Source organism: Corticium candelabrum, chromosome 11, assembly GCF_963422355.1.
Source record: "Corticium candelabrum chromosome 11, ooCorCand1.1, whole genome shotgun sequence".
NCBI classification, from domain to species: Eukaryota; Metazoa; Porifera; class Homoscleromorpha; order Homosclerophorida; family Plakinidae; genus Corticium; species Corticium candelabrum.
Window position 1 is genome coordinate 5,905,327 of NC_085095.1, and position 23,608 is coordinate 5,928,934.

General features: G+C 42.9%; 3 protein-coding genes across 3 annotated transcripts; all 3 read right to left on the reverse strand.

Moving 5' to 3' along the window:
- Positions 1-580: 580 nt before the first annotated feature.
- LOC134187206 (uncharacterized) lies at positions 581-23,171 on the reverse strand. Its single transcript, XM_062655324.1, has 27 exons — positions 23,099-23,171; positions 22,932-23,044; positions 22,657-22,872; positions 22,450-22,599; positions 22,169-22,393; positions 21,918-22,107; positions 21,708-21,857; positions 21,382-21,531; positions 12,886-13,047; positions 12,719-12,831; positions 12,444-12,659; positions 12,237-12,386; positions 11,956-12,180; positions 11,705-11,894; positions 11,490-11,639; positions 11,165-11,314; positions 3,140-3,301; positions 2,973-3,085; positions 2,698-2,913; positions 2,491-2,640; positions 2,210-2,434; positions 1,959-2,148; positions 1,748-1,897; positions 1,421-1,570; positions 1,312-1,369; positions 1,175-1,250; positions 581-673 (listed from the first exon to the last, which is right to left on the reverse strand). Exons 1-27 carry the CDS (start codon positions 23,169-23,171, stop codon positions 581-583), a joined length of 4,206 nt encoding a protein of 1,401 aa, XP_062511308.1.
- LOC134186443 (uncharacterized) lies at positions 7,977-8,827 on the reverse strand. Its single transcript, XM_062654419.1, has one exon. The coding sequence runs from the start codon at positions 8,733-8,735 to the stop codon at positions 7,977-7,979; it is 759 nt and encodes a 252-aa protein (XP_062510403.1). The 5' UTR covers positions 8,736-8,827.
- LOC134186350 (uncharacterized protein K02A2.6-like) lies at positions 15,325-20,010 on the reverse strand. Its single transcript, XM_062654287.1, has one exon. The coding sequence runs from the start codon at positions 19,748-19,750 to the stop codon at positions 15,590-15,592; it is 4,161 nt and encodes a 1,386-aa protein (XP_062510271.1). The 5' UTR covers positions 19,751-20,010; the 3' UTR covers positions 15,325-15,589.
- Positions 23,172-23,608: the final 437 nt, after the last annotated feature.

The window sequence follows — 23,608 nt, forward strand, 5'->3', positions numbered from 1 at the left end:
GGTTTTGCAAACACAGAGCAAGCGTAGTATCTGTCGTCAAGTTCAAATCAGGTGAACACATGCCCCCTTACAAACCACATGTGACAAAAGAGAGTCTCAAAAGTAATCTACTTTATGTCATTAGTATCCCTGAAGAGAAGCCATGGAGGTGCACGACAGAGGTCAGGTCAGGTCATTGCCACATCAAGGTCAGAAAGACGATTAGACTGAAAAAACACCTGTGATAGCCTTTGGCAACAAAAAAGCAATTCTGCAGGGATCTCGTCTGCATGCGCAGAGTAGAACACATCGGGAACATACAGTTTTACATTCGTAACGTCTATCCCCATGGACACTCTGGCACATACTCTTGCAGTTGCATCTAGCTTCATCATATGTGCATAATCAACTCCTAAACCTCAAAGCAAAACATCATTGTCTGCATATGGAAATTCCAAATAATCACTAGTCCTTCGTCAGCAAATAATCACTGCTTCTTCGTCAGCAAATGTGCCCAATGCACTAGAGCGCGTTCTTAAAAAATACACTGAGATGCTGTCCTAGAAGTTCCCATGTGAGTTTCTGCAAAACCGCAACATTTCTACATGCACAAACACGTGCACAGATCTTGACAATGTCGCTTTAAAGAATCGGCCTTTCCAGTTACAGTACCACATCTCATTTTGTCTTGCCACTGTTGGTTGAGACAAGAATATTGACACAGCACCACATAAAAGTTGAACTCTTAAGCATTACACTGGCCAATCTTGCTATAGTCCACTTATAAAGTTTTTCGCCTATGATCGGCTGAGAGGAAGCATGCTTAAGTCAGAAGCATGCTGAGTCGTATGCATGTGCACACAGAACGTACTGTAAACCTGACTGTTGAACCCCACTGTGTTGCGGGTAACCATAACAACACTGCTTCCCATGGGTGATGTTGTGTTTCACATCCATACAATCACGATAACACTTCAAATCTAACAACTACAAATGCTTGTTGGCACAGAGAGATTTATCAATACTATTTTTACTTTGGAAAGCAAAAACCGCCATCACCCACAAACTTAATTTTACAAATGAGCACTTATCTCATTTAATCAGCAGTATATACTGAGAAATCCATTCTCAACAAACCCTCCCGATTATCCCCAATCATGTTTAATTAACCAAGTCCTGATCATGTGGAATTTACCGTATCACAAATTATAAAACATCCTATCTGACTGACAGCCACTTTTCTAGTACGAGACAAAGCTCTTTTGTATCTCCTTAGACAAAGATCATTTATGGTGCAACCCAGGAAATTCAAGCTTGCAAAACAGAACTTACTTTGACGTCAGTTTGGCTACTTCTGCAAACTTTAAGAAAATAATGCAAATAATCACAACTTTGAATAAACAAACTACATATGCAAACTACAAGCTACTTATATACTCACCTTCACAGATGTCTAAATTGCTGCTGCTAAAATTGAAGAACGTCGGTTTACACACATTGCATCTCTGCCCTCCTGCATTTCCCTTGCAATCACAATAACCAGTCTCATTGCATTCGACTGAGTTGGATCCAATCACATCACACATACAAGCTACAATGCAAACACACAACTTCAGCTCATGTTGCTTGCAGCAAGAAAGACATGCAAGAGTGTGTATGCAAGCTCACTCAACCAGTCATGCAAGAATGCATGTATGTATACCCGCTCTTAGCTTATGCACACATTCACACATGTGCAGAAACGCATGCACATGTATGTACATAGTACCTTCACAGCCAGCACTGTCAAATCCAAAATACGTGTAGTTACACGCTGAGCAAGTTCGAGTGACAATGTTTGATGCACAAGTACACTGACCACCCAGCTTTTCACACTCTTGACTAGAACCCAATGTTCCCACATTATCACAACTACAATCTACACACATCACAAAAACATTCTTAATTCAAAACTACAAAATCAAACATTGTCTTCATACTCAATGCTCCATTGAAAAGAGCGGCATTGATTAGAATAGTGATATTTCTGCAAAACTCTGTGAGACTTGCTGAAGACGACTGTGGTACAGATTCTCGCACGTCATAGCAAGTGAATGGAAACACTAATTGATCACCAAAAGATAACGCCTGAAACTCAGGAAGATCGGTGTGTTCTGGCATAAGTAAAAGCTGTAATAAACCCACAATTAAACAATATTTTATCCAAATGTTACATTTATCTAAAACAGACCGAATCAACAAAAAATCCGTCGACGGGATTTCCAGCTCCAGCACTAAGATTGTAAGTATAGTTAACAATCAGTTCAGAGCCAGCAATCTGCTGTCCCATTAACGGTCTTTCGTGAGGAGTAGCAAATGTAGGTGCAGATGGTAATATGCCTTCATCAGCAAGTACACTTGCCCCATCACCTGATCTCACTGCTGTCAACACGACACTGTCAAATGAACTTGGTGCCTACACCACATAACGACTTACTCTAACTCTGACAAGCCCAAGCAACAATTGCTCACCTCATAACGAATAATCAGTCTATACCGAATTGATCTCTGTGGAACGGTCACACGAAACGTAATGCGATTACCATCACCACTCATTCTCACTCCACCCGTTCCAGTAAACTTGCTAAGATCACTGACTCGTCTCTCAACCATGGCTCCTCCCTGTGTTGACAAGCACATAAACGTTTACTAATAACACAACACAAGTCTCTAACTTACACTAAGCCAAGCAGACTCTGCTTCATAGATGAGACCCTCTAAGAAAGGCAACCAGTGGAAGTCTTCGATGATGCCACAAGTGCGACCAGTCAAACCAGATTTACAAGGACACTGTCCTGTTAACTGGTTACATGACAGTGATACTGCAGACGACAGGGAGCAACCACATTGTTGACAGCCATTAGCAAAATCACTACCAGTCAGAAAGAACCCGTCCTAATATATCAACAAGACATGACAGAACTACATCATCTGTATACCATTACAATTCTTACTTGACAAGTGTCACATTTCAGGCCAACCACATCGGCCTTACAATCACACTGACCAGTATCATTACATGCACCCATCGATGCTGCAGTAGATCCATCAACATTGCAGTTACAAGCTACAACATGTGACGTAAGTATCAAGATCTGTCACCACACAATTGCTTTCTTACGTTCACATCCGTCAACATCTGATGCTTGCAGATTAAGGAATCCTGTCTTGCAAGTATCACATTTCAACCCCATCACATTTGCTTTACATGTACACTGTCCTGTTGTAGCATTGCAGCTCCCACCAGCTGATGATTCAGAACCAGGAACATTGCACAAACAATCTGAAAGTGACACCAACATCAGAAGATATAAATTAGCCATGTAAAGTCTATCATAATCATGATATAGTTTATATTTGCAAATGCCTTTGCGTAGTTAGAACAACTCTTGCTGTTAAAGTGTCTTCAGAAGACACAGCTCTTCACTCCACGTCTATAATGTGTTAGTGCACAAGTAAATTTCAAATACACTGACTTTTAAAAATGTTCGTGGATGTGCCCATGCAAATTGAAGTAGAATTTCGTAAGACACAATGTAGATTTATGAGTCAAAGCACAAATTGGTTAGTTCAGATGCAGACTTAATGTGCCCGGTAACAATTACGTACTGAATCTATCTATCTATCTATCTATCTATCTATCTATCTATCTATATATATATATATATATATATATATATATATATATATATATATATATATATATATATATATATATATATATATATATATATATATACAAGCTCCAACACCCGGCTTCGCCCGGGGGACAACACATGCCAGCTGCTTCTCCTTTGCACTTCATAGTGCCGCAGTTGATACACACGTTTGTCATAGAGCCAATACAAAACGGAAGTGGAGAAGAGACAGGTCGCCTTTATAGGTAGAGATTATAGCATTAATGACAGACAGACAGACAGACAGACAGACAGACAGTTGTGATGTCTTCCTCTACCCATATTGTCTACTCCTCTTTACCAACATTGTCATCATGGATTGTACACATCTTTACCTCGCGTCAGGCTAGGCGTCTTCTATGGTGGCCATGCACTTTGTGATGTCCATCCATGTTATCCGGGAGACAGACAGAGTGTTCAGTTTTTTGCTTTTTAGTTGTCATTGTAATGTAGTGTATCGTGCTTTGCTTAATTTGATTTAGCCTGTAATAGTTCTGATTTATGAAAATATAATACCATTGACAGACAGACAGACAGACAGACAGACAGACAGACAGACAGAAAAACAGGTCGCCTTTGTAGGTAAAGATTATAGCAGAAAGTACCTAAAAATGCGTTTGATGCTTGGAGAGGCAGAGGGGGTGTAGCCAGGTCACGTACAGTTTGTATAGAGAACCGTTTACTGTCACTAATTAGCCGTGGTGTAATTACGTGCTTTTACCGTTTAAATAGTAGCAGCCAGACAGAATTCTTATTCATAGTTATATCCCGTACAATTGCCGTTTCTAGAGCCCGCTGATTTTTGGATTAACGATTGGGTGAAACCATTTCGACTTGGACGTTGCTGCCGTTGCGAGGAACAGGTGTATCGAACTTGGCATCTATTCGACACGTGTCCAGTTTCAAAAAATCCCGTTGATTGGATTATTGATCTCGTTGAAGCCATTTCGACAGTCCCGTTGCGGAGAACAGGTGTATCGAACCTGGCATCTATAATTTCGACGTGAATCCCGGAACGTGCAAGTCACGTGCAATACTTACCCGGATAATCCGTTCCCCGTATATAACGAATGCCGACTCTCGTCATTTCGGCAGTCCCGCTGAACGTCGTCTGTTCGAAGACGTTGCTGGCGTTTCGGGGAAGAGGTGCATCAAACACGGCAGCTCCGTATCTAACGAAGTCACGACGCGTACCGACTGTCGTCATTTCGACGGTCCCGCTGAACGTCGTCTCTTTGAAGACGTTGCTGGCGTTTCGGGGAACAGGTGCATCAAACACGGCAGCTCTTCGAAGGTCGCAGACTGGCAAACGACTGTGTGCGTATTTTTTCGAGACCCGGATATCAGCAAGAATATCTTCCTTTTCCCGACGTCGCCGGCAATAGACGACACGCTCGGCGCGTACCGTCCGACGTCGGGAACGGGCAGTCTAAATTCGGTGGAGACACGATGCGCCGTTCCGGAGATATTCGCGCGCGAGCGGAAGCGAGCGCGATCGGCGGGAAACGGCGTCGTCGTGGGAGAAGTCAGGAAGACGACCGCGGCCTGACTTTCGACCTGAATGAATTCGGCGTGCGCGAGCGAAATTCGGCCGAGATCGGACTCGCCGTCTTCGAGAGACGCTCGTACGTACGGATACACAGACAGACAGACACACAGACACCTCTCCTTTATATATAAAGGAGAGCTGTCAACTTCTGTCTGTCTGTCTGCGTGCACGTGCGTGTATGCATCTGTGTGTGTGTGTGTGTGTGTGTGTGTGTGTGTGTGTGTGTGTGTGTGTGTGTGTGTGTGTGTGTGTGTGTGTGCGTGTACATGTGCGCGCATGTGTGTGTGTGTGTGTGTGTGTGTGTGTGTGTGTGTGTGTGTGTGTGTGTGTGTGTGTGTGTGTGTGTGTGTAAATCAGTTCTCCGAAAAGGGCGAGTCTGATCTCCACCGAATTTGGCTCACGCACGCCGAATCCGTCCATGTCGAAAGTGAGATTGTCCTTGTTTTCCATACTGCTCCCACAAAGACGCGATTTCCTGCGGATGGAACCATCTCCGCTCTCACGCGAATATTTCAGTAATGGCATCTCCGCCGAATCTAAACTGCACGCTCCCGACGTCAGTCAGACGGTACGTGCAGAGCGTGTCCTTCATTGCAGGCGACGTCGGAAAGGAGAAGATATTTTTCTTATATCCGGGTCTTGAAAACGCCCACAGTCATTTGCCCGTCTACGCCCATCAAAGAGCTGCCAAGTTCGATACACCTGTTCGCCACAACGCCAGCAATGTGTTCCAAGTGACGACGTTCAACGAGACTGTCAAAATGGCGATAGCCACTGTGAGTCGTGACTTGGTATATATACAGGGAACAGATTATCCGGGTGAGTACGTAACTGCACGTGACTTCTAAGTTCCTGCTGCTCGGATATATTTCCAAACGGGATTCGCGTCCAATAGATGCCAAGTTCCAAACACATGTTCCTCGCAATGGCAGTAGCAACATCTTCGAAGTAACGCAGCGTCCAACAGGACCGTTGAAATGGCTTCAATGGGATACTACCAATCGATAATCAGTGCGATTTTCGGAAACGGGACAGTCCGTTATGATTTATGATCCAAAGCTGAAAAGCCCTCTATAACGCGACCATCGTTGCACCCCTCGTCCGACTTCAATTCTTTGCTTTTAAAATGTTGGTAGACTCATATTGAAAAGAAATATGAATGTTGACCTTTGATATTTTTGTCCCAAGCTAGAGATTTTGAAAAATTTTCAATTGCGCACTTAGAATCCGTACTATGAGGTTGTGCTGCACTGTAGTACCAATTCTTTTCAGTGTTCATCGCATTATGAACAGTTGTCCGTGTAACAAAATGTAATATCTAATTGGTAAGGTCCATTACAAAAATGAAGCGATGTCAGTCTGATGTAGGAAATTACTCCGAGGCCATGTTGCACGGTAGTAGCGATTCTTTTCCGTTTTCATCGCGTGATAGACAGTTGTTCGTGTAACAATATGTAATATATAACTAGTAAGTTGGACTAGAACGTGAGGCAATGTCAGCGTGATATAGAAAATCACTAATCCGGTACATTCCACAACACTGACGTAATGAAAACGTTTAGAGACTGATTTAGTAGAAGTATATGGGAACGTCAGAAGCAAGCACAAAACAAATAGGTTATTAAAAATGATGTAATGGAAGCGCTTACGGACTGGGTGTACATATATAGTAGCGTCATGTAGATCATTGTATACATTCATACAATGGATGTATACAATGGATAGGCGTAGGAGCGGGTCGGGCAGCCGACCAGATTTTGAAAAATTGACTTTCACCAGTCGACGATTGGCACTACTTCCGGTTTAGGTATAGACGATTAAATAAGTAATATATTTGTAGATAGTTTATCCGCTTTGTTAGTAGACATGATTGTTTGCTCCTTAGGCTATGTAATTAACAATTTTACAACAATTTTACAATAGTGTATTGTTTCAATAAATCAGCACTGTACATTGGAGCATCGAGGCCATTTCTACTCTGCGCATGCGTGTAACCATGTCTGGTCCCACTTCTTCCGTGAAGGACGTAGCTGTACCAGAGCAACCCCATCAACCAACGACGTTCAAGTTTCCAAAAAGATCCTTTGGAGTGACTAACCGTAGTTTTCAACCAAGCTGGTTTGCTAGGTGGCGGTTTCTTCACTATAACGAGACTGAAGATGTGGTGTACTGTCACACCTGTATGACACGGGCCATACGCTCTATTCAGGGTTATTGCAGGACGGACACTTTTCTCTAACTAACTCAAGAGGCACTAACGTTAGACTGTCAAACCTGGGCGTGCCACACCCATATTATCCAGTCATTCTACCACACATGCGCACTACCTCTAATTCTAATCTACTTATAATAAACAGTCTGCTACACCACCTCCTCCCTAAGGTTATTCGCCCCGAGTTACATGTATCTATTGAGAGGTTTCCTGGCTCTTCGTAAACCATATCGTTTAGCTCGCGGAGAAAGCTTAGAATTCTGTTCCTCACAGGGCGGGTCTGGTTGCTGGACAGTTAAATTCTTCCTTTCAGGTCATTGTTCTGTGGTGGGCGGCTTGATTGGAAGGTCGGTTACTTTCATCGGTTCCTGACCCTGAGAGACTGTGCTTGCGTTACCTGGACGACCTTGGGGCACGGCGCTTGTTATAATACCAGCAATAACCAGCAGGGAACACAGATGGACATCCACACACTCTAGAAAAGTGAACCTGAACAGGAGGGTCATCCGAAAAATATACCTTAATTAGTAGCAGTCACGTTTGGCTCTTCACAGGATGCAACTCGATGGGGCCCATGCCAAGGGCGAGACAGCTTCCGTAACTTTCCAGACTCCTCCTGAGGAAAACGAATCAAAATCCAGTCCCCTACCTTGAAACTAATATCTGTGGATGTGTTCTTATCGTATTGCTCTTTGTATCTCCTCTGGGCGACCTGAATACTACTGATTGCTATTTGACGCGCATGTGACAGTGACAAGACAAGCTCCTCACGGTAATCAGAAACTTCGCTGGCCTGGATCTCCCTCGGCGGTAGTAAAGTAGCTTCAGTCGGAGATCGACAATCAAAACCATATAGCAAGAATGAAAGTTTCTCTCCCGTCGACTCATGAGGTGTATTTCGATATGCCCAAAGCAATCCAGATAAATGTTCATCACACTGGACACCAAACTGATCTACGTGTTTCCGAATCGTGGTCTTCAAAGTCCGATTAAATCTCTCAACCATACCATCACACTCGGGATGGTAAGCAGTAGTGTTAATCTTTTTCATTCCCAGTAACTGGCAACAATCCAGCATTAGGTGCGATAACGGATTCGTACCCCGGTCAGACAACAAAGCCTCTGGTACACCAAACATGGGAACAACCTGCTCAGCAAACAATCGAACAATGTGAACAGTTTGCTGATTAGGAATAGGATAAACCATTGGCCATTTAGTAAGAAAGTCTTGAAATACTAGCACATGCTTGTTACCACTTTCTGTCACCGATAGGTCCATTACATCAACCCCGACAATCTGGAAAGCTCGCTGTACCGAATAGGATGAAGAGGTGGCTTCAACTTCCCAACAACAACAACAGTTCCCGTCACTATAGCACACTGTGCACAACTCTTGCAGTGCTCTCGGGTGTCCGAATACATTCCTTCCCACCACCAGTGTTGCAAAAGGACACTGTACAAACGGTTTCCTGAAAAGTGTCTTGCCATCAATCCACTATGATTTTCTCGCATAATTTGCTCTCTGAGATGAACTGGGACAACTGCTCGCTTCCGATCACGATGCTTGGGGTCCACATAGTACAGGATGCCTTGCTCCATAGTACACAGTGATCCTAGTGCTGCTGCTTTCCTAGCCAGTTTAGTATCCGCTTGCAACTCTCCTTGTTCAACGAAGTCTACGAAGTGTTTCACATCCATATCTTTCCTCTGTTCCTGCCCACAGTTGCATGTGGATGCTGGCTCGTGGCTGGGTGCAGCTTCTTCTAACAGATGAGTAATAGTTGGCTCCGCAATACTGCACACCTTAGCCACTTGCACTTCCTTTACCGTCTCACTCATGACATCAAACTGTGGGTTCCTCCACAAGGCATCTGCAACACTATTCTCCTTTCCTGGTCAATAAACAATATCGATTTCCCGAATTCCAGAACCAAATACTCGAGTCCACCATCGTGCATGCTTCCCATTAGGGCCTGGTGTTCCTAGAACTGCCCTAACTGCAGAACGATCCGTATAAACGGTAACCTTGTGTCCATAAAGATAGGCACGAAAATGTGAAACAGCCCACACCACTGCAAGCGTCTCAAGCTCCGTGATGCTGTAGTTCCTCTCTGCCTTGGACAGCGAGCGACTTGCAAATGCTACGGGATGTAGCCGGTTGTCAGACTGCTTCTGTGATAACACTGCTCCAAGTCCTAGAATACTGGCATCTGTCTGCAGAACAAATGGAACATCAAATTCGGATACACCAAGATAGGGGCTTGGCTAATCTTTTGCTTTAGGGACTCGAACGCAGCCTGGCACTCCTCTGTCCACTGAAATATGGCATTCTTTGCTGTCAATGCATGCAGAGGCTTAGCTGTTGCAGCAAATTTGTGGATGAACCGACGACAATATCAAGCCAACCCAAGAAACTGTCTGATTTGTGCAACCGTCTTTGGTTCAGGAAAACAGGCAACAGCTCTCACTTGGTCGGGATGTACCTTCAATCCTTGCGGTGTAATAACATGCCCTAAATATTTAACTTCCTGTCCAATAAATCGACACTTTGACAATTTCAGCTTCAAATTTGCCTCCTTCAATCGCTTCAGTACCAAGTTTAAGTGCTGCAAATGCTTCTCCGGCGTTTCTGAAAAGACTATCACATCATCAATATACACACCAACAATGTCAGATCCATTGTCAGGATTGAGCCCCATTAGAACATGTTGCATCAATCTTTGGAACACTGATGGCGCGTTGGTCAGACCAAAAGGCATCACCTTAAACTGATACAGCCCCTGGCAGGTGATGAATGCAGTCTTCTCCTTAGAATCCCGGTGGACCCTAATCTGCCAATAGCCTGATGCCAGATCTAATGTAGAAAAGTACTTGGATTTTCCCAACTGATCTAACAGATCATCGATCCTAGGCAGTGGAAACGTATCGAGCTTGGTTACCGAGTTTAACCCGCGGTAATCAATGCAAAAGCGAAGGGTTCCGTCTTTCTTCCGAACCAAAACAATAGGACTGGCCCATGGACTGCTCGAAGGCCCGATAACACCTGCCGTTTGCATATTCCTTAGCTGAGCAGCAACTTCTTTCCTCACTCCAAATGGCATTCTCCTTGCTGCTTGCTTAAGTGGAGTGGCGTCTCCTGTATGGATCTCCATTTCGACTAGGTTCGTCTCTCCTCGTTCCCAATCTGATAAACAGAACACATCATGATGTTGCTTTAGTAAATCGCCTAGTAACTGTCTGTCTTCGTTTGGCAGTTGAACGTCATCTCTCACAAACTCATCCAGTTGGTGCTGACGATGTGCAACTTCATCTGCCAACATAACTTCCCCGATGAAGACGTCATTTCCCTTCATAGATCTACCTATTGAACCATTTTCTCCTCCTGTGACTGGAGCAGTAATTGACTCAACGTCTACTGAAACAGCACTGCCTACTTCGGCTCCTTCATCAAGCTTCATGATAAATCCAAAGGAGTTGGACATGACCATCTGGGCAGTTCCTGACAGCGATAGTTTGACAAGGCCATCATCCAATGTAACTCCCAGCGCTTTCACCATTTCCCCTAACGGTTCTACAAGAACTGTATCTGACATTGTGTCATTGACGTCAGTTTGGCTACTTCTGCAAACTTTAAGAAAATAATGCAAATAATCACAACTTTGAATAAACAAACTACATATACAAACTACAAGCTACTTATATACTCACTTTCACAAATGTCTAAATTGCTGCTGCTAAAATTGAAGAACGTCGGTTTACACACATTGCATCTCTGCCCTCCTGCATTTCCCTTGCAATCACAATAACCAGTCTCATTGCATTCGACTGAGTTGGATCCAATCACATCACACATACAAGCTACAATGCAAACACACAACTTCAGCTCATGTTGCTTGCAGCAAGAACGACATGCAAGAGTGTGCATGCAAGCTCACTCAACCAGTCATGCAAGAATGCATGTATGTATACCCGCTCTTAGCTTATGCACACATTCACACATGTGCAAAAACGCGTGCACATGCATACAACGTACCTTCACAGCCAGCACTGTCAAATCCAAAGTATGTGTAGTCACACGCTGAGCAAGTTCGAGTGACAATGTTTGATGCACAAGTACACTGACCACCCAGCTTTTCACACTCTTGACTAGAACCCAATGTTCCTACATTATCACAACTACAATCTACACACATCACAAAAACATTCTTAATTCAAAATTACAAAATCAAGCAAAGATTGTCTTCATACTCAATGCTCCATTGAAAAGAGCGGCATTGATTAGAATAGTGATATTTCTGCAAAACTCTGTGAGACTTGCTGAAGATGACTGTGGTACAGATTCTCGCACGTCATTACAAGTGAATGGAAACACTAATTGATCACCAAAAGATAACGCCTGAAACTCTGGAAGATCGGTGTGAACTGGCATAAATAAAAGCTGTAACAAACCCACAATTAAACAATATTATATCCAAATGTCACATTTATCTAAAACAGACCGAATCAACAAAAAATCCGTCAACAGGATTTCCAGCTCCAGCATTAAGATTGTAAGTAAAGTTAACAATCAGTTCAGAGCCAGCAATCTGCTGTCCCATTAACGGTCTTTCGTGAGGATTAGCAAATGTAGGTGCAGATGGTAATAAGCCTTCATCGGCAAGTACACTTGCCCCATCACCTGATCTCACTGCTGTCAACACGACACTGTCAAATGAACTTGGTGCCTACACCATATAATGACTTACTCTAACTCTGACAAGCCCAAGCAACAATTGCTCACCTCATAACGAATAATCAGTCTATACCGAATTGATCTCTGTGGAACTGTTACACGAAACGTAATGCGATTACCATCACCACTCATTCTCACTCCACCCGTTCCAGTAAACTTGCTAAGATCACTGACTCGTCTCTCAACCATGGCTCCTCCCTGTGTTGACAAGCACATAAACGTTTACTAATAACACAACACAAGTCTCTAACTTACACTAAGCCAAGCAGACTCTGCTTCATAGATGAGACCCTCTAAGAAAGGCAACCAGTGGAAGTCTTCGATGATGCCACAAGTGCGACCAGTCAAACCAGATTTACAAGGACACTGTCCTGTTAACTGGTTACATGACAGTGATACTGCAGACGACAGGGAGCAACCACATTGTTGACAGCCATTAGCAAAATCACTACCAGTCAGAAAGAACCCGTCCTAATATATCAACAAGACATGACAGAACTACATCATCTGTATACCATTACAATTCTTACTTGACAAGTGTCACATTTCAGGCCAACCACATCGGCCTTACAATCACACTGACCAGCAGCATTACATGCACCCATCGATGCTGCAGTAGATCCATCAACATTGCAGTTACAAGCTACAACATGTGACGTAAGTATCACGATCTGTCACCACACAATTGCTTTCTTACGTTCACACCCATCAACATCTGATGCTTGCAGATTAAGGAATCCTGTCTTGCAAGTATCACATTTCAACCCCATCACATTTGCTTTACATGTACACTGTCCTGTTGTAGCATTGCAGCTCCCACCAGCTGATGATTCAGAACCAGGAACATTGCACAAACAATCTGAAAGTGACACCAACATCAGAAGATATAAATTTGCCATGTAAAGTCTATCATAATCATGATATAGTTTTATATTTGCAAATGCCTTTGCGTAGTTAGAACAACTCTTGCTGTTAAAGTGTCTTATATATATATATATATATATATATATATATATATATATATATATATATATATATATATATGTATATATATATATATACATATATATATATGTACATATATATATATATATATATATATATATATATATATATATATATATATATATATATATATATATATATCTATATATATATATATATATATATATATATATATATATCTATATATATATATATATATATATATATATATACATATATACATATATATACATACATACATACATACATACATATATATATATTTTATATAGCCATAATCACCATATGACGCTTTGTGCATGAAATCAAAAGCGCTCCTAGAAGCCTGGGAATCTATAATGTCTCATGCGTAGATCACCACTTTGATACACAGAAAATTATGTGTGACCTTTAACTAAAAATTGTCCAAATGTTGTTTTCAGTTTATTACATAATATGATTATTCGCACATATGCGCTAAAACTGCGCTGGCAAACTTAAAAAGAATTGGACTACCATATTTGTGCAGCAGGTGCATTCGAAGGTGACGTTTGACTTGTTAGTGGAATTACCGCCAATGAAAAAGGGTTGAAATTTATCACAAGTAAGTGCTGACTAAGACAATTTTGCGACTCGAGCGCAATTTTTAGTTTTGAACAGTTGGGAGTGGGGAGGCGTGTGCAGAAGCGATTGGGTTAATTAACAACATGTGTGATGCAACGTGTGCCACTCCCACGCAAGACAAAGCGACGCTCAAGCGTTGGCATATTGTAAATCCAGCCATACTGTCAGAAGTGATCCACTTGAGTGTAGTAAATGATGGATTGTTTTTCAGTACAATTTGTACAATCCCGAGTACTAGCGTGGAGACAGAAGCAGGGAGCTCCAGACGCTATACCCTAGTGTGAGAGGGCTAAGTGGTTGCTAGATAGTTCCGCTAGACATGTTATCATTGCAACGTCGCCTCTCTTGCAACAGAATTAGAAAGTTTACGACGCTTTTGCACTTTTCAATTTTTCAAAAAATGCATTACTGCAAATGGGAACATGTACTTTTCAATTGTTATTGAAAAAATTGAAAAGTGCAAAAGCAGTGAGAGCATTTTAATTTATTGACTTTTGCCAAATAGAAAATTGGCATGGGCAAAAGATGCACAGACCACGCATGCACAAGCGGCCCCGTACGTAAGCCGACTTACTCAGACTGCAGCGGGTACATCTTGCACTCTACAAGTTGTGAGAATTAGCTACAGAATGGCCTACGTTGGCTTGCAAGTGCATGTCACATCTGCTAATTAAACAAACAAACTCAATCGAATCTCATTCAGAACGCCAAAGTCTCGTTTCTGGCCATCAGAAGCAGTTTAGGCAAAATCCGACTCCGGCGTTGTGTCCATCCGGCACGTGACAGACATCCAGATGGATTGGGGGGGGGTTGGAGTATTATAGTATTTAAAATTTAGCTAAAAGTACTTAGTAAATCAAGTTACGTCAAGTTATTTCTAGAAACAAACTGGTGCAATAATAAATCTAGACAGGTTAATTAATTAAATTACTTTCCAAAATACATATACTGCTTAGTGGTACAGAACTGCTGTGTAAGTGCAAAAAACGGGACTCGCACGAACGTGACAGTCCAGCTTCAGCCATAGCCTCACGCCTCATTCATAGGCACAACAGACGGCAAGCAGGGATTACCTACCATCTTGTGGCCTCATCTGCATGACGTACCACCACTGCCATATGATACCTGATCCGCGTGGGTGATGACGTCAACATATCCGGTGGCCAAATTAATGGCGAATTTTATATTGGTGGTCGCTAAAACCTCCGCCAATCCGCCAAAATAAATTCCCCGCCAATATTTCATCTTATACGGTAGTTATCCTTTTGTTTCCTTTGTAGGAAGTGCTTAGTTAGATAATCTAATAAACAGATATGCCAGACCTAGCCGATTTCTAACGATACGCAGTTCATCAGGAAGGTCTAAAGAACAGCGAAACATTATAAATTTTCAAAGTTCAAACTCACGGACAGTAGGTCATTGCACATTTATTTCAAACATTGTATAGGTTTTGCAAACACAGAGCAAGCGTAGTATCTGTCGTCAAGTTCAAATCAGGTGAACACATTGTTGTGTTCTTGAGACAATAGGAATTTCGAAATATGTATACTCTAATACAAAGCACACTAAGAACTACAAACGTCGTATCAACTCAACTCGCACTCTGTCTCTTACTCTATGTAGCACCGTTTATATACCTGTTAGTTAGACGTTCTAGAAACATCTAGAGAGCTAAGGTAACTACCTAGTACCGGAACTAACTGGTTATAGCTACTACGTGTCAATGTTCCGGAAGTTTCCAGAACACCTCCCCCTTTAGTCTTGAACTCGATCTTATGAAGGTGGACAAGACGTCAGCAATTCCAAACCTTCTTTGGTTTACGAATCCTTGTAGATCGTCGAGGGTTGCCCGGTCCATATTGAGGTGCGCTTGGTTGACATTCCTGGCTGTTGGTTTCAACATCTGGTTGAAGGGTTGGTGAAGGCACGTGTATAAGATCCCCTGGGTCTGTACCTGGATCTGTGTCTTCTTCTACACCATAGCGTGGTCTCAGCTGTTCGATGTGCCGCCGCCAGATTGGCCCTCGTGGGTGTACTTTCACGTTCACGCTTCGTGAGCCGTGCACTCGAATTACTGTAGCTGGAACCCATCTTGGATCGCTGGTGCGACGTGGTCCACAGTAGAGAGCGTAGCACGGTCTACCCACTTGATAGTAATTATTGTTAACCTTGTGAACAGCGTTCTGGAACTCCTTCGCCTGTGACTTCGTGGCTTCCCTAGCCTGACGACCTTGTGCCTCATGAGCAGGTGATGGCACCAATGTGTCGATTTTGGCTCTGATCAACCTGTTGTTGAGCAGCTCACTGGGAGAGTAGCCACTTGGTAATGGTGATCGCCGGTATTGCATAAGGAACTCCTGGAGAGCTTCCCTGGGTGGTTTACTGGACTTCTTGAGGGAATTTGTGAACGTTTGTACTAGCCTCTCAGCGGCACCGTTGGTGGCTGGGTGATATGGTGCGCCAGTCAAATGAACAATCCCTCTCTCTTGGCACCAAGTCTTGAATTCTTGTGACGTGAAGCTAGTAGCATTGTCAGACACAAGAGCATGAGGATATCCAAAATGTGCGAAATCTTCCTCAAGTAATCGTGTTGTTGACTTGGTAGAAGTTGAGCTGGTGGGGTGAATACACGGGTACTTGGAATATGAATCCACAACGACAAGCCAATTGTGTCCCATAAAATCAATGGCATGATCAACGTGTACTCTACTCCACGGCTTTTCCGGTAACATCCACGGGTGATTTGCTGCTTTTGCAGGCTTGTTCTGGTGTTCGGCACAAGCTGTGCACCGATGGCAAGTGTCTTGAATATCGGCATCGATTCTTGGCCAATAGACTGCTGTCCGAGCAAGTTGCTTCATTCGTTGCATACCAAAATGTCCTTCGTGTAGGATTTTTAGCACTTCCGGTTGTAGACTTCGCGGTATCACTACGCGATTTCCATACATTAGGCATCCGTTGATAGTGGTCAGTGAGTTTTCCTTTGTCTTGAAATCCTTGAGTAAGTCTGAAACTTGTTTTGGCCACCCTTCTCTAACGTATCTCAAAACTTCGGTTATGACTGGATCCTTGGCGGTCTCCTTTCGAAGTTTGTTCTGGTCGCCGGAATTGATCTGAGTGCTGATAGTGTTGATGAGACATACCGTGTCGATGTCACTATCGCTTTCCTTTCTGTCAAAGTTGGGGTCGGATTCTGCCGGTAGGCGACTCAGGGCATCCGCATTGCCATGCTTTGACGTTTCACGATACTCGATTGTGTAGTCGTATTGACTGAGCATAAGAGCCCATCTTGCTAATCGATTGGCAGCAATGACTGGTGTTGCTTTGTGAGGGCCAAACATAGCAAGAAGAGGTCTGTGGTCTGTCACGAGAATGAAGTGTCTTCCATAAAGAAATTGATGAAACTTGTGTAGAGCGAAAATGATGGACAAAGCTTCTTTCTGAATTTGTGAGTACTTCTTCTGTGCTGAGGAAAGAGTTTTGGACGCGTTGGCGATTGGTCGCTCGCTCCCATCTGGATATCGATGAAACAACACAGCACCAATTCCAACATCTGACGCGTCACAAGAAATACCGATAGGACAGGATGGGTTGAAATGAGCCAGAACCGTGTCCGTGTTCAGCATTGCCTTCAGGTCATTGAATGCTGTTTGTTCTGTAGTAGTCCCTTTCCATCGAACGTCCTTCCTAGTGAGTCGTGTCAAAGGTTCTGCTGCCGTCGCTAGATTAGGCAGAAACTTGCGGTAGAATTGAATCGATCCGAGAAATGACTTTAGTGTGGCAACGTCTTTTGGTGGCGGCATTTGCATTACCGCGTCCACCTTTGGTCCCTTGGCAAGGCCTTGTAGCGAAAGCGTATGGCCTAAGTATGTGATTCGCGACTGAGCAAAAGCACATTTTTCAAGTCTGCATCTGAGTCCCTTGTCATTGAGTCTTTTGAGTAGCCCTCGGAGATTGTGCAAGTGATCTTCTGCATTTCTCCCGCTGACGAGTATGTCGTCCAGATATACTGCTACTCCTGAGAGATCACTGGTGAGCTGTTCCATGATCTCCTGAAAATATCCTGGTGCAGAACTGATACCGTAGGGTAGGCGTTTTTGCAAGAGCACTCCTTTGTGCGTGCTGAGAGCAAGTCGTTTTTGACTTTCTGGACCAAGTGGAATTTGGTTGTAGGCATCGGCTAAGTCAATCTTTGAGAAATAGTAACCACCGCCCAATCTGTGCATGAGATCTTCAGGAAGCGGCAGCGGGTGCCGATGTGTCTCCAGCTGCGGATTTACTGTTACAGAGTAATCTCCACACACTCTGATGCTTCCTTGCGGGTGACTAGCTGATGGTGACTTCCTTACTGGAACGACTGGTGTTCCGTAATCATTAAACTGCACACGTTTCCATAAGCCCCTGTCAATACCCTTGTTGTAGGCTAGAGACAGGTCGTCCAGTAGTGCAAATGGCACTGTGCGCGGTTTGCAGAAAACTGGTTTGGCGTCTGACTTGAATTTCACCTCCAACTGAAAGTCTTTGAGGCATCCAAGCTCGTTTTTCCAAAGATCAGGAAACTCTTGTGTGAGTTGCTGACATGCTTTTTGGAGAGATGTGTGATCTGAGACTGTACACACAGATGTGTTCTGTGCGGTCTCGCAAATGAGGCTGTCTAGTATGCTGATATCGCAATCCAATAATGTTTGCAGTCCAATGAGATTGAGGTTCAATTTCGTAACTGTAAATTCCAGTTGTTTTTTGAGAACCTCCTTGTCTTCCCCTGTCAGTAGAGAAGATTCTACGCATGTAGTACCCAGAATTGGTATGTTGTGTCCTGATGCTGAACGATATTCTTCTGTAGTCGGTTGGATTGGTGGCTTACCAATCGCTTGCCATCGTGCCAAAGATATAAAGTTCATTCTGGCACCGGTGTCTACCAGGTATGAGTGTTGCTTCCCGTTCTGAGAGATTTGTATTTGCAACTGAGGAATATCCTGGCTGCGTACCGTATTGACTGAAGTGATGCATCTTACTTTCTTGGTCTGTTTGCTTCGACAGGCAGCTTCGATGTGTCCCTTCTTTTTGCAGAAATGGCACTCTGCATCCCTGTGACGACACTTGTCTCTAGGGTGATCCTTCTTTCCACAACTAGCACATGGCTTGTGGTCTGTTGAAGTGGAAAGCGCCTGTTTTGAGTGTGGCTTAGGCGTCGATAGTCGAGATTTGCTGGTGATTTTGTGAACAGGAACGTTATCCGGTTTGGCATACACTTGAGCTTTCGCGGTCTTGGCTGCTTCCTCTACTTCCGTTGCGATCTGAACCACATTCTGAAACGTGAGATCCTCCTCCTTAGTTTTGAAGGCAGCTTTTAGCACAGCTTCATTGTTAATTGCACACAAGAAACAACTGCGCATAGCTTCATCTAGGGGGTCTTTTATTGATGGGAAATCGCAAGTTGTAGCCATCTGACGTACTCTGGCAGCGAGTTCGTGAGGGGTTTCTCCTGGTTTTCGTTTGATCTCGCTCCAGAAGCGAAAACGTTCTCTCACCACAAATCGTTTGGGATCAAAATGTTGGGACATGAACTCCTGTATTTGGTTCATAGACAGTTTATTGGCTGACGTAGGTGGAGTCAGTTGTGATGCATAATTGTCAATTAGTTTGAAGACGTCACTGGATTGATTGGTTAGAAAGACCAATGCTAGCTTTTCCTCTGGTAAAGAGTTTGCCTCAGTGAAAGTCTGAAACCTTGACCAATAGTCTCTCCATAGTTCGGACGTTGAGTCAAACGGTTGAAACTTCTGATCAGGACGATGTACAGTGGAGTGGCTTTTTTTGAGTTGACGTTCCAGAATGTCAATCTGCCGCATGTGTATCTCTCGTTGTTGTTCCATTTCCTCCTTGTGCTGCTGTTGCGTCAAGCGGATTTGTTCCTGAAGAACTGAAACGAGTTGCTGTATCTCTGCAGACATTGTTTTCCTCGTCGCCAGCAAAATCCTGTTGTGTTCTTGAGACAATAGGAATTTCGAAATATGTATACTCTAATACAAAGCACACTAAGAACTACAAACGTCGTATCAACTCAACTCGCACTCTGTCTCTTACTCTATGTAGCACCGTTTATATACCTGTTAGTTAGACGTTCTAGAAACATCTAGAGAGCTAAGGTAACTACCTAGTACCGGAACTAACTGGTTATAGCTACTACGTGTCAATGTTCCGGAAGTTTCCAGAACACACATGCCCCCTACAAACCACATGTGACAAAAGAGAGTCTCAAAAGTAATCTACTTTATGTCATTAGTATCCCTGAAGAGAAGCCATGGAGGTGCACGACAGAGGTCAGGTCAGGTCATTGCCACATCAAGGTCAGAAAGACGATTAGACTGAAAAAACACCTGTGATAGCCTTTGGCAACAAAAAAGCAATTCTGCAGGGATCTCGTCTGCATGCGCAGAGTAGAACACATCGGGAACATACAGTTTTACATTCGTAACGTCTATCCCCATGGACACTCTGGCACATACTCTTGCAGTTGCATCTAGCTTCATCATATGTGCATAATCAACTCCTAAACCTCAAAGCAAAACATCATTGTCTGCATATGGAAATTCCAAATAATCACTAGTCCTTCGTCAGCAAATAATCACTGCTTCTTCGTCAGCAAATGTGCCCAATGCACTAGAGCGCGTTCTTAAAAAATACACTGAGATGCTGTCCTAGAAGTTCCCATGTGAGTTTCTGCAAAACTGCAACATTTCTACATGCACAAACACGTGCACAGATCTTGACAATGTCGCTTTAAAGAATCGGCCTTTCCAGCTACAGCACCACATCTCATTTTGTCTTGCATGCCACTGTTGGTTGAGACAAGAATATTGACACAGCACCATTTAAAAGTTGAACTCTTAACATTACACTGGCCAATCTTGCTATAGTCCACTTATAAAGTTTTTTGCCTATGATCGGCTAAGAGGAAGCATGCTTAAGTCAGAAGCATGCTGAGTCGTATGCATGTGCACACAGAACGTACTGTACACCTGACTGTTGAACCCCACTGTGTTGCGGGTAACCATAACAACACTGCTTCCCATGGGTGATGTTGTGTTTCACATCCATACAATCACGATAACACTTCAAATCTAACAACTACAAATGCTTGTTGGCACAGAGAGATTTATCAATACTACTTTTACTTTGGAAAGCAAAAACCGCCATCACCCACAAACTTAATTTTACAAATGAGCACTTATCTCATTTAATCAGCAGTATATACTGAGAAATCCATTCTCAACAAACCCTCCCGATTATCCCCAATCATGTTTAATTAACCAAGTCCTGATCATGTGGATTTTACCGTATCACAAATTATAAAACATCCTATCTGACTGACAGCCACTTTTCTAGTACAAGACAAAGCTCTTTTGTATCTCCTTAGACGAAGATCATTTATGGTGCAACCCAGGAAATTCAAGCTTGCAAAACAGAACTTACTTTGACGTCAGTTTGGCTACTTCTGCAAACTTTAAGAAAATAATGCAAATAATCACAAGTTTGAATAAACAAACTACATATACAAACTACAAGCTACTTATATACTCACTTTCACAAATGTCTAAATTGCTGCTGCTAAAATTGAAGAACGTCGGTTTACACACATTGCATCTCTGCCCTCCTGCATTTCCCTTGCAATCACAATAACCAGTCTCATTGCATTCGACTGAGTTGGATCCAATCACATCACACATACAAGCTACAATGTAAACACACAACTTCAGCTCATGTTGCTTGCAGCAAGAACGACATGCAAGAGTGTGCATGCAAGCTCACTCAACCAGTCATGCAAGAATGCAGGTATGTATACCCGCTCTTAGCTTATGCACACATTCACACATGTGCAAAACGCATGCACATGTATGTACATAGTACCTTCACAGCCAGCACTGTCAAATCCAAAATACGTGTAGCTACACGCTGAGCAAGTTTGAGTAACAATGTTTGATGCACAAGTACACTGACCACCCAGCTTTTCACACTCTTGACTAGAACCCAATGTTCCCACATTATCACAACTACAATCTACACACATCACAAAACATTCTTAATTCAAAACTACAAAATCAAACATTGTCTTCATACTCAATGCTCCATTGAAAAGAGCGGCATTGATTAGAATAGTGATATTTCTGCAAAACTCTGTGAGACTTGCTGAAGACGACTGTGGTACAGATTCTCGCACGTCATTGCAAGTGAATGGAAACACTAATTGATCACCAAAAGATAACGCCTGAAACTCTGAAAGATCGGTGTAAACTGGCATAAATAAAAGCTGTAACAAAGCCACAATTAAAAAATACTTTATCCAAATGTCACATTCATCTAAAACAGACCGAATCAACAAAAAATCCGTCGGCGGGATTTCCAGCTCCAGCATTAAGATTGTAAGTAAAGTTAACAATCAGTTCAGAGCCAGCAATCTGCTGTCCCGTTAACGGTCTTTCGTGAGGATTAGCAAATGTAGGTGCAGATGGTAATATGCCTTCATCGGCAAGTACACTTGCCCCATCACCTGATCTCACTGCTGACAACACGATACTGTCAAATGAACTTGGTGCCTACACCACATAATGACTTACTCTAACTCTGACAAGCCCAAGCAACAATTGCTCACCTCATAACGAATAATCAGTCTATACCGAATTGATCTCTGTGGAACGGTAACACGAAACGTAATGCGATTACCATCACCACTCATTCTCACTCCACCCGTTCCAGTAAACTTGCTAAGATCACTGACTCGTCTCTCAACCATGGCTCCTCCCTGTGTTGACAAGCACATAAACGTTTACTAATAACACAACACAAGTCTCTAACTTACACTAAGCCAAGCAGACTCTGCTTCATAGATGAGACCCTCTAAGAAAGGCAACCAGTGGAAGTCTTCGATGATGCCACAAGTGCGACCAGTCAAACCAGATTTACAAGGACACTGTCCTGTTAACTGGTTACATGACAGTGATACTGCAGACGACAGGGAGCAACCACATTGTTGACAGCCATTAGCAAAATCACTACCAGTCAGAAAGAACCCGTCCTAATATATCAACAAGACATGACAGAACTACATCATCTGTATACCATTACAATTCTTACTTGACAAGTGTCACATTTCAGGCCAACCACATCGGCCTTACAATCACACTGACCAGCAGCATTACATGCACCCATCGATGCTGCAGTAGATCCATCAACATTGCAGTTACAAGCTACAACATGTGACGTAAGTATCACGATCTGTCACCACACAATTGCTTTCTTACGTTCACATCCGTCAACATCTGATGCTTGCAGATTAAGGAATCCTGTCTTGCAAGTATCACATTTCAACCCCATCACATTTGCTTTACATGTACACTGTCCCGTTGTAGCATTGCAGCTCCCACCAGCTGATGATTCAGAACCAGGAACATTGCACAAACAATCTGAAAGTGACACCAACATCAGAAGATATAAATTTGCCATGTAAAGTCTATCATAATCATGATATAGTTTTATATTTGCAAATGCCTTTGCGTATAGTTAGAACAACTCTTGCTGTTAAAGTGTCTTCAGAAGACACAGCTCTTCACTCCACATCTACAATGTGTTAGTGCACAAGTAAATTTCAAATACACTGACTTTTAAAAATGTTCGTGGATGTGCCCATGCAAATTGAAGTAGAATTTCGTAAGACACAATGTAGATTTATGAGTCAAAGCACAAATTGGTTAGTCCAGATGCAGACTGAATGTGCCCGGTAACAATTACGTACTGAATATATATATATATAT

What these genes read in the sequence shown, in the direction of transcription:
- LOC134186443 (XM_062654419.1), bottom strand. Translation starts at nt 8,735, where the DNA reads ATGGACCTATCGGTGACAGAAAGTGGTAACAAGCATGTGCTAGTATTT.
- LOC134186350 (XM_062654287.1), bottom strand. Translation starts at nt 19,750, where the DNA reads ATGTCTGCAGAGATACAGCAACTCGTTTCAGTTCTTCAGGAACAAATC.
- LOC134187206 (XM_062655324.1), bottom strand. Translation starts at nt 23,171, where the DNA reads ATGGGGTTGAAATGTGATACTTGCAAGACAGGATTCCTTAATCTGCAA. An exon ending in TGACAGTGCTGGCTGTGAAG is followed by an intron (nt 21,532 to 21,707) that starts GTACTATGTACA and finishes TTTACATTGTAG; the next exon opens with CTTGTATGTGTGATGTGATT. An exon ending in GTAGCCAAACTGACGTCAAA is followed by an intron (nt 1,251 to 1,311) that starts GTAAGTTCTGTT and finishes TCTTTGTCTAAG; the next exon opens with GAGATACAAAAGAGCTTTGT.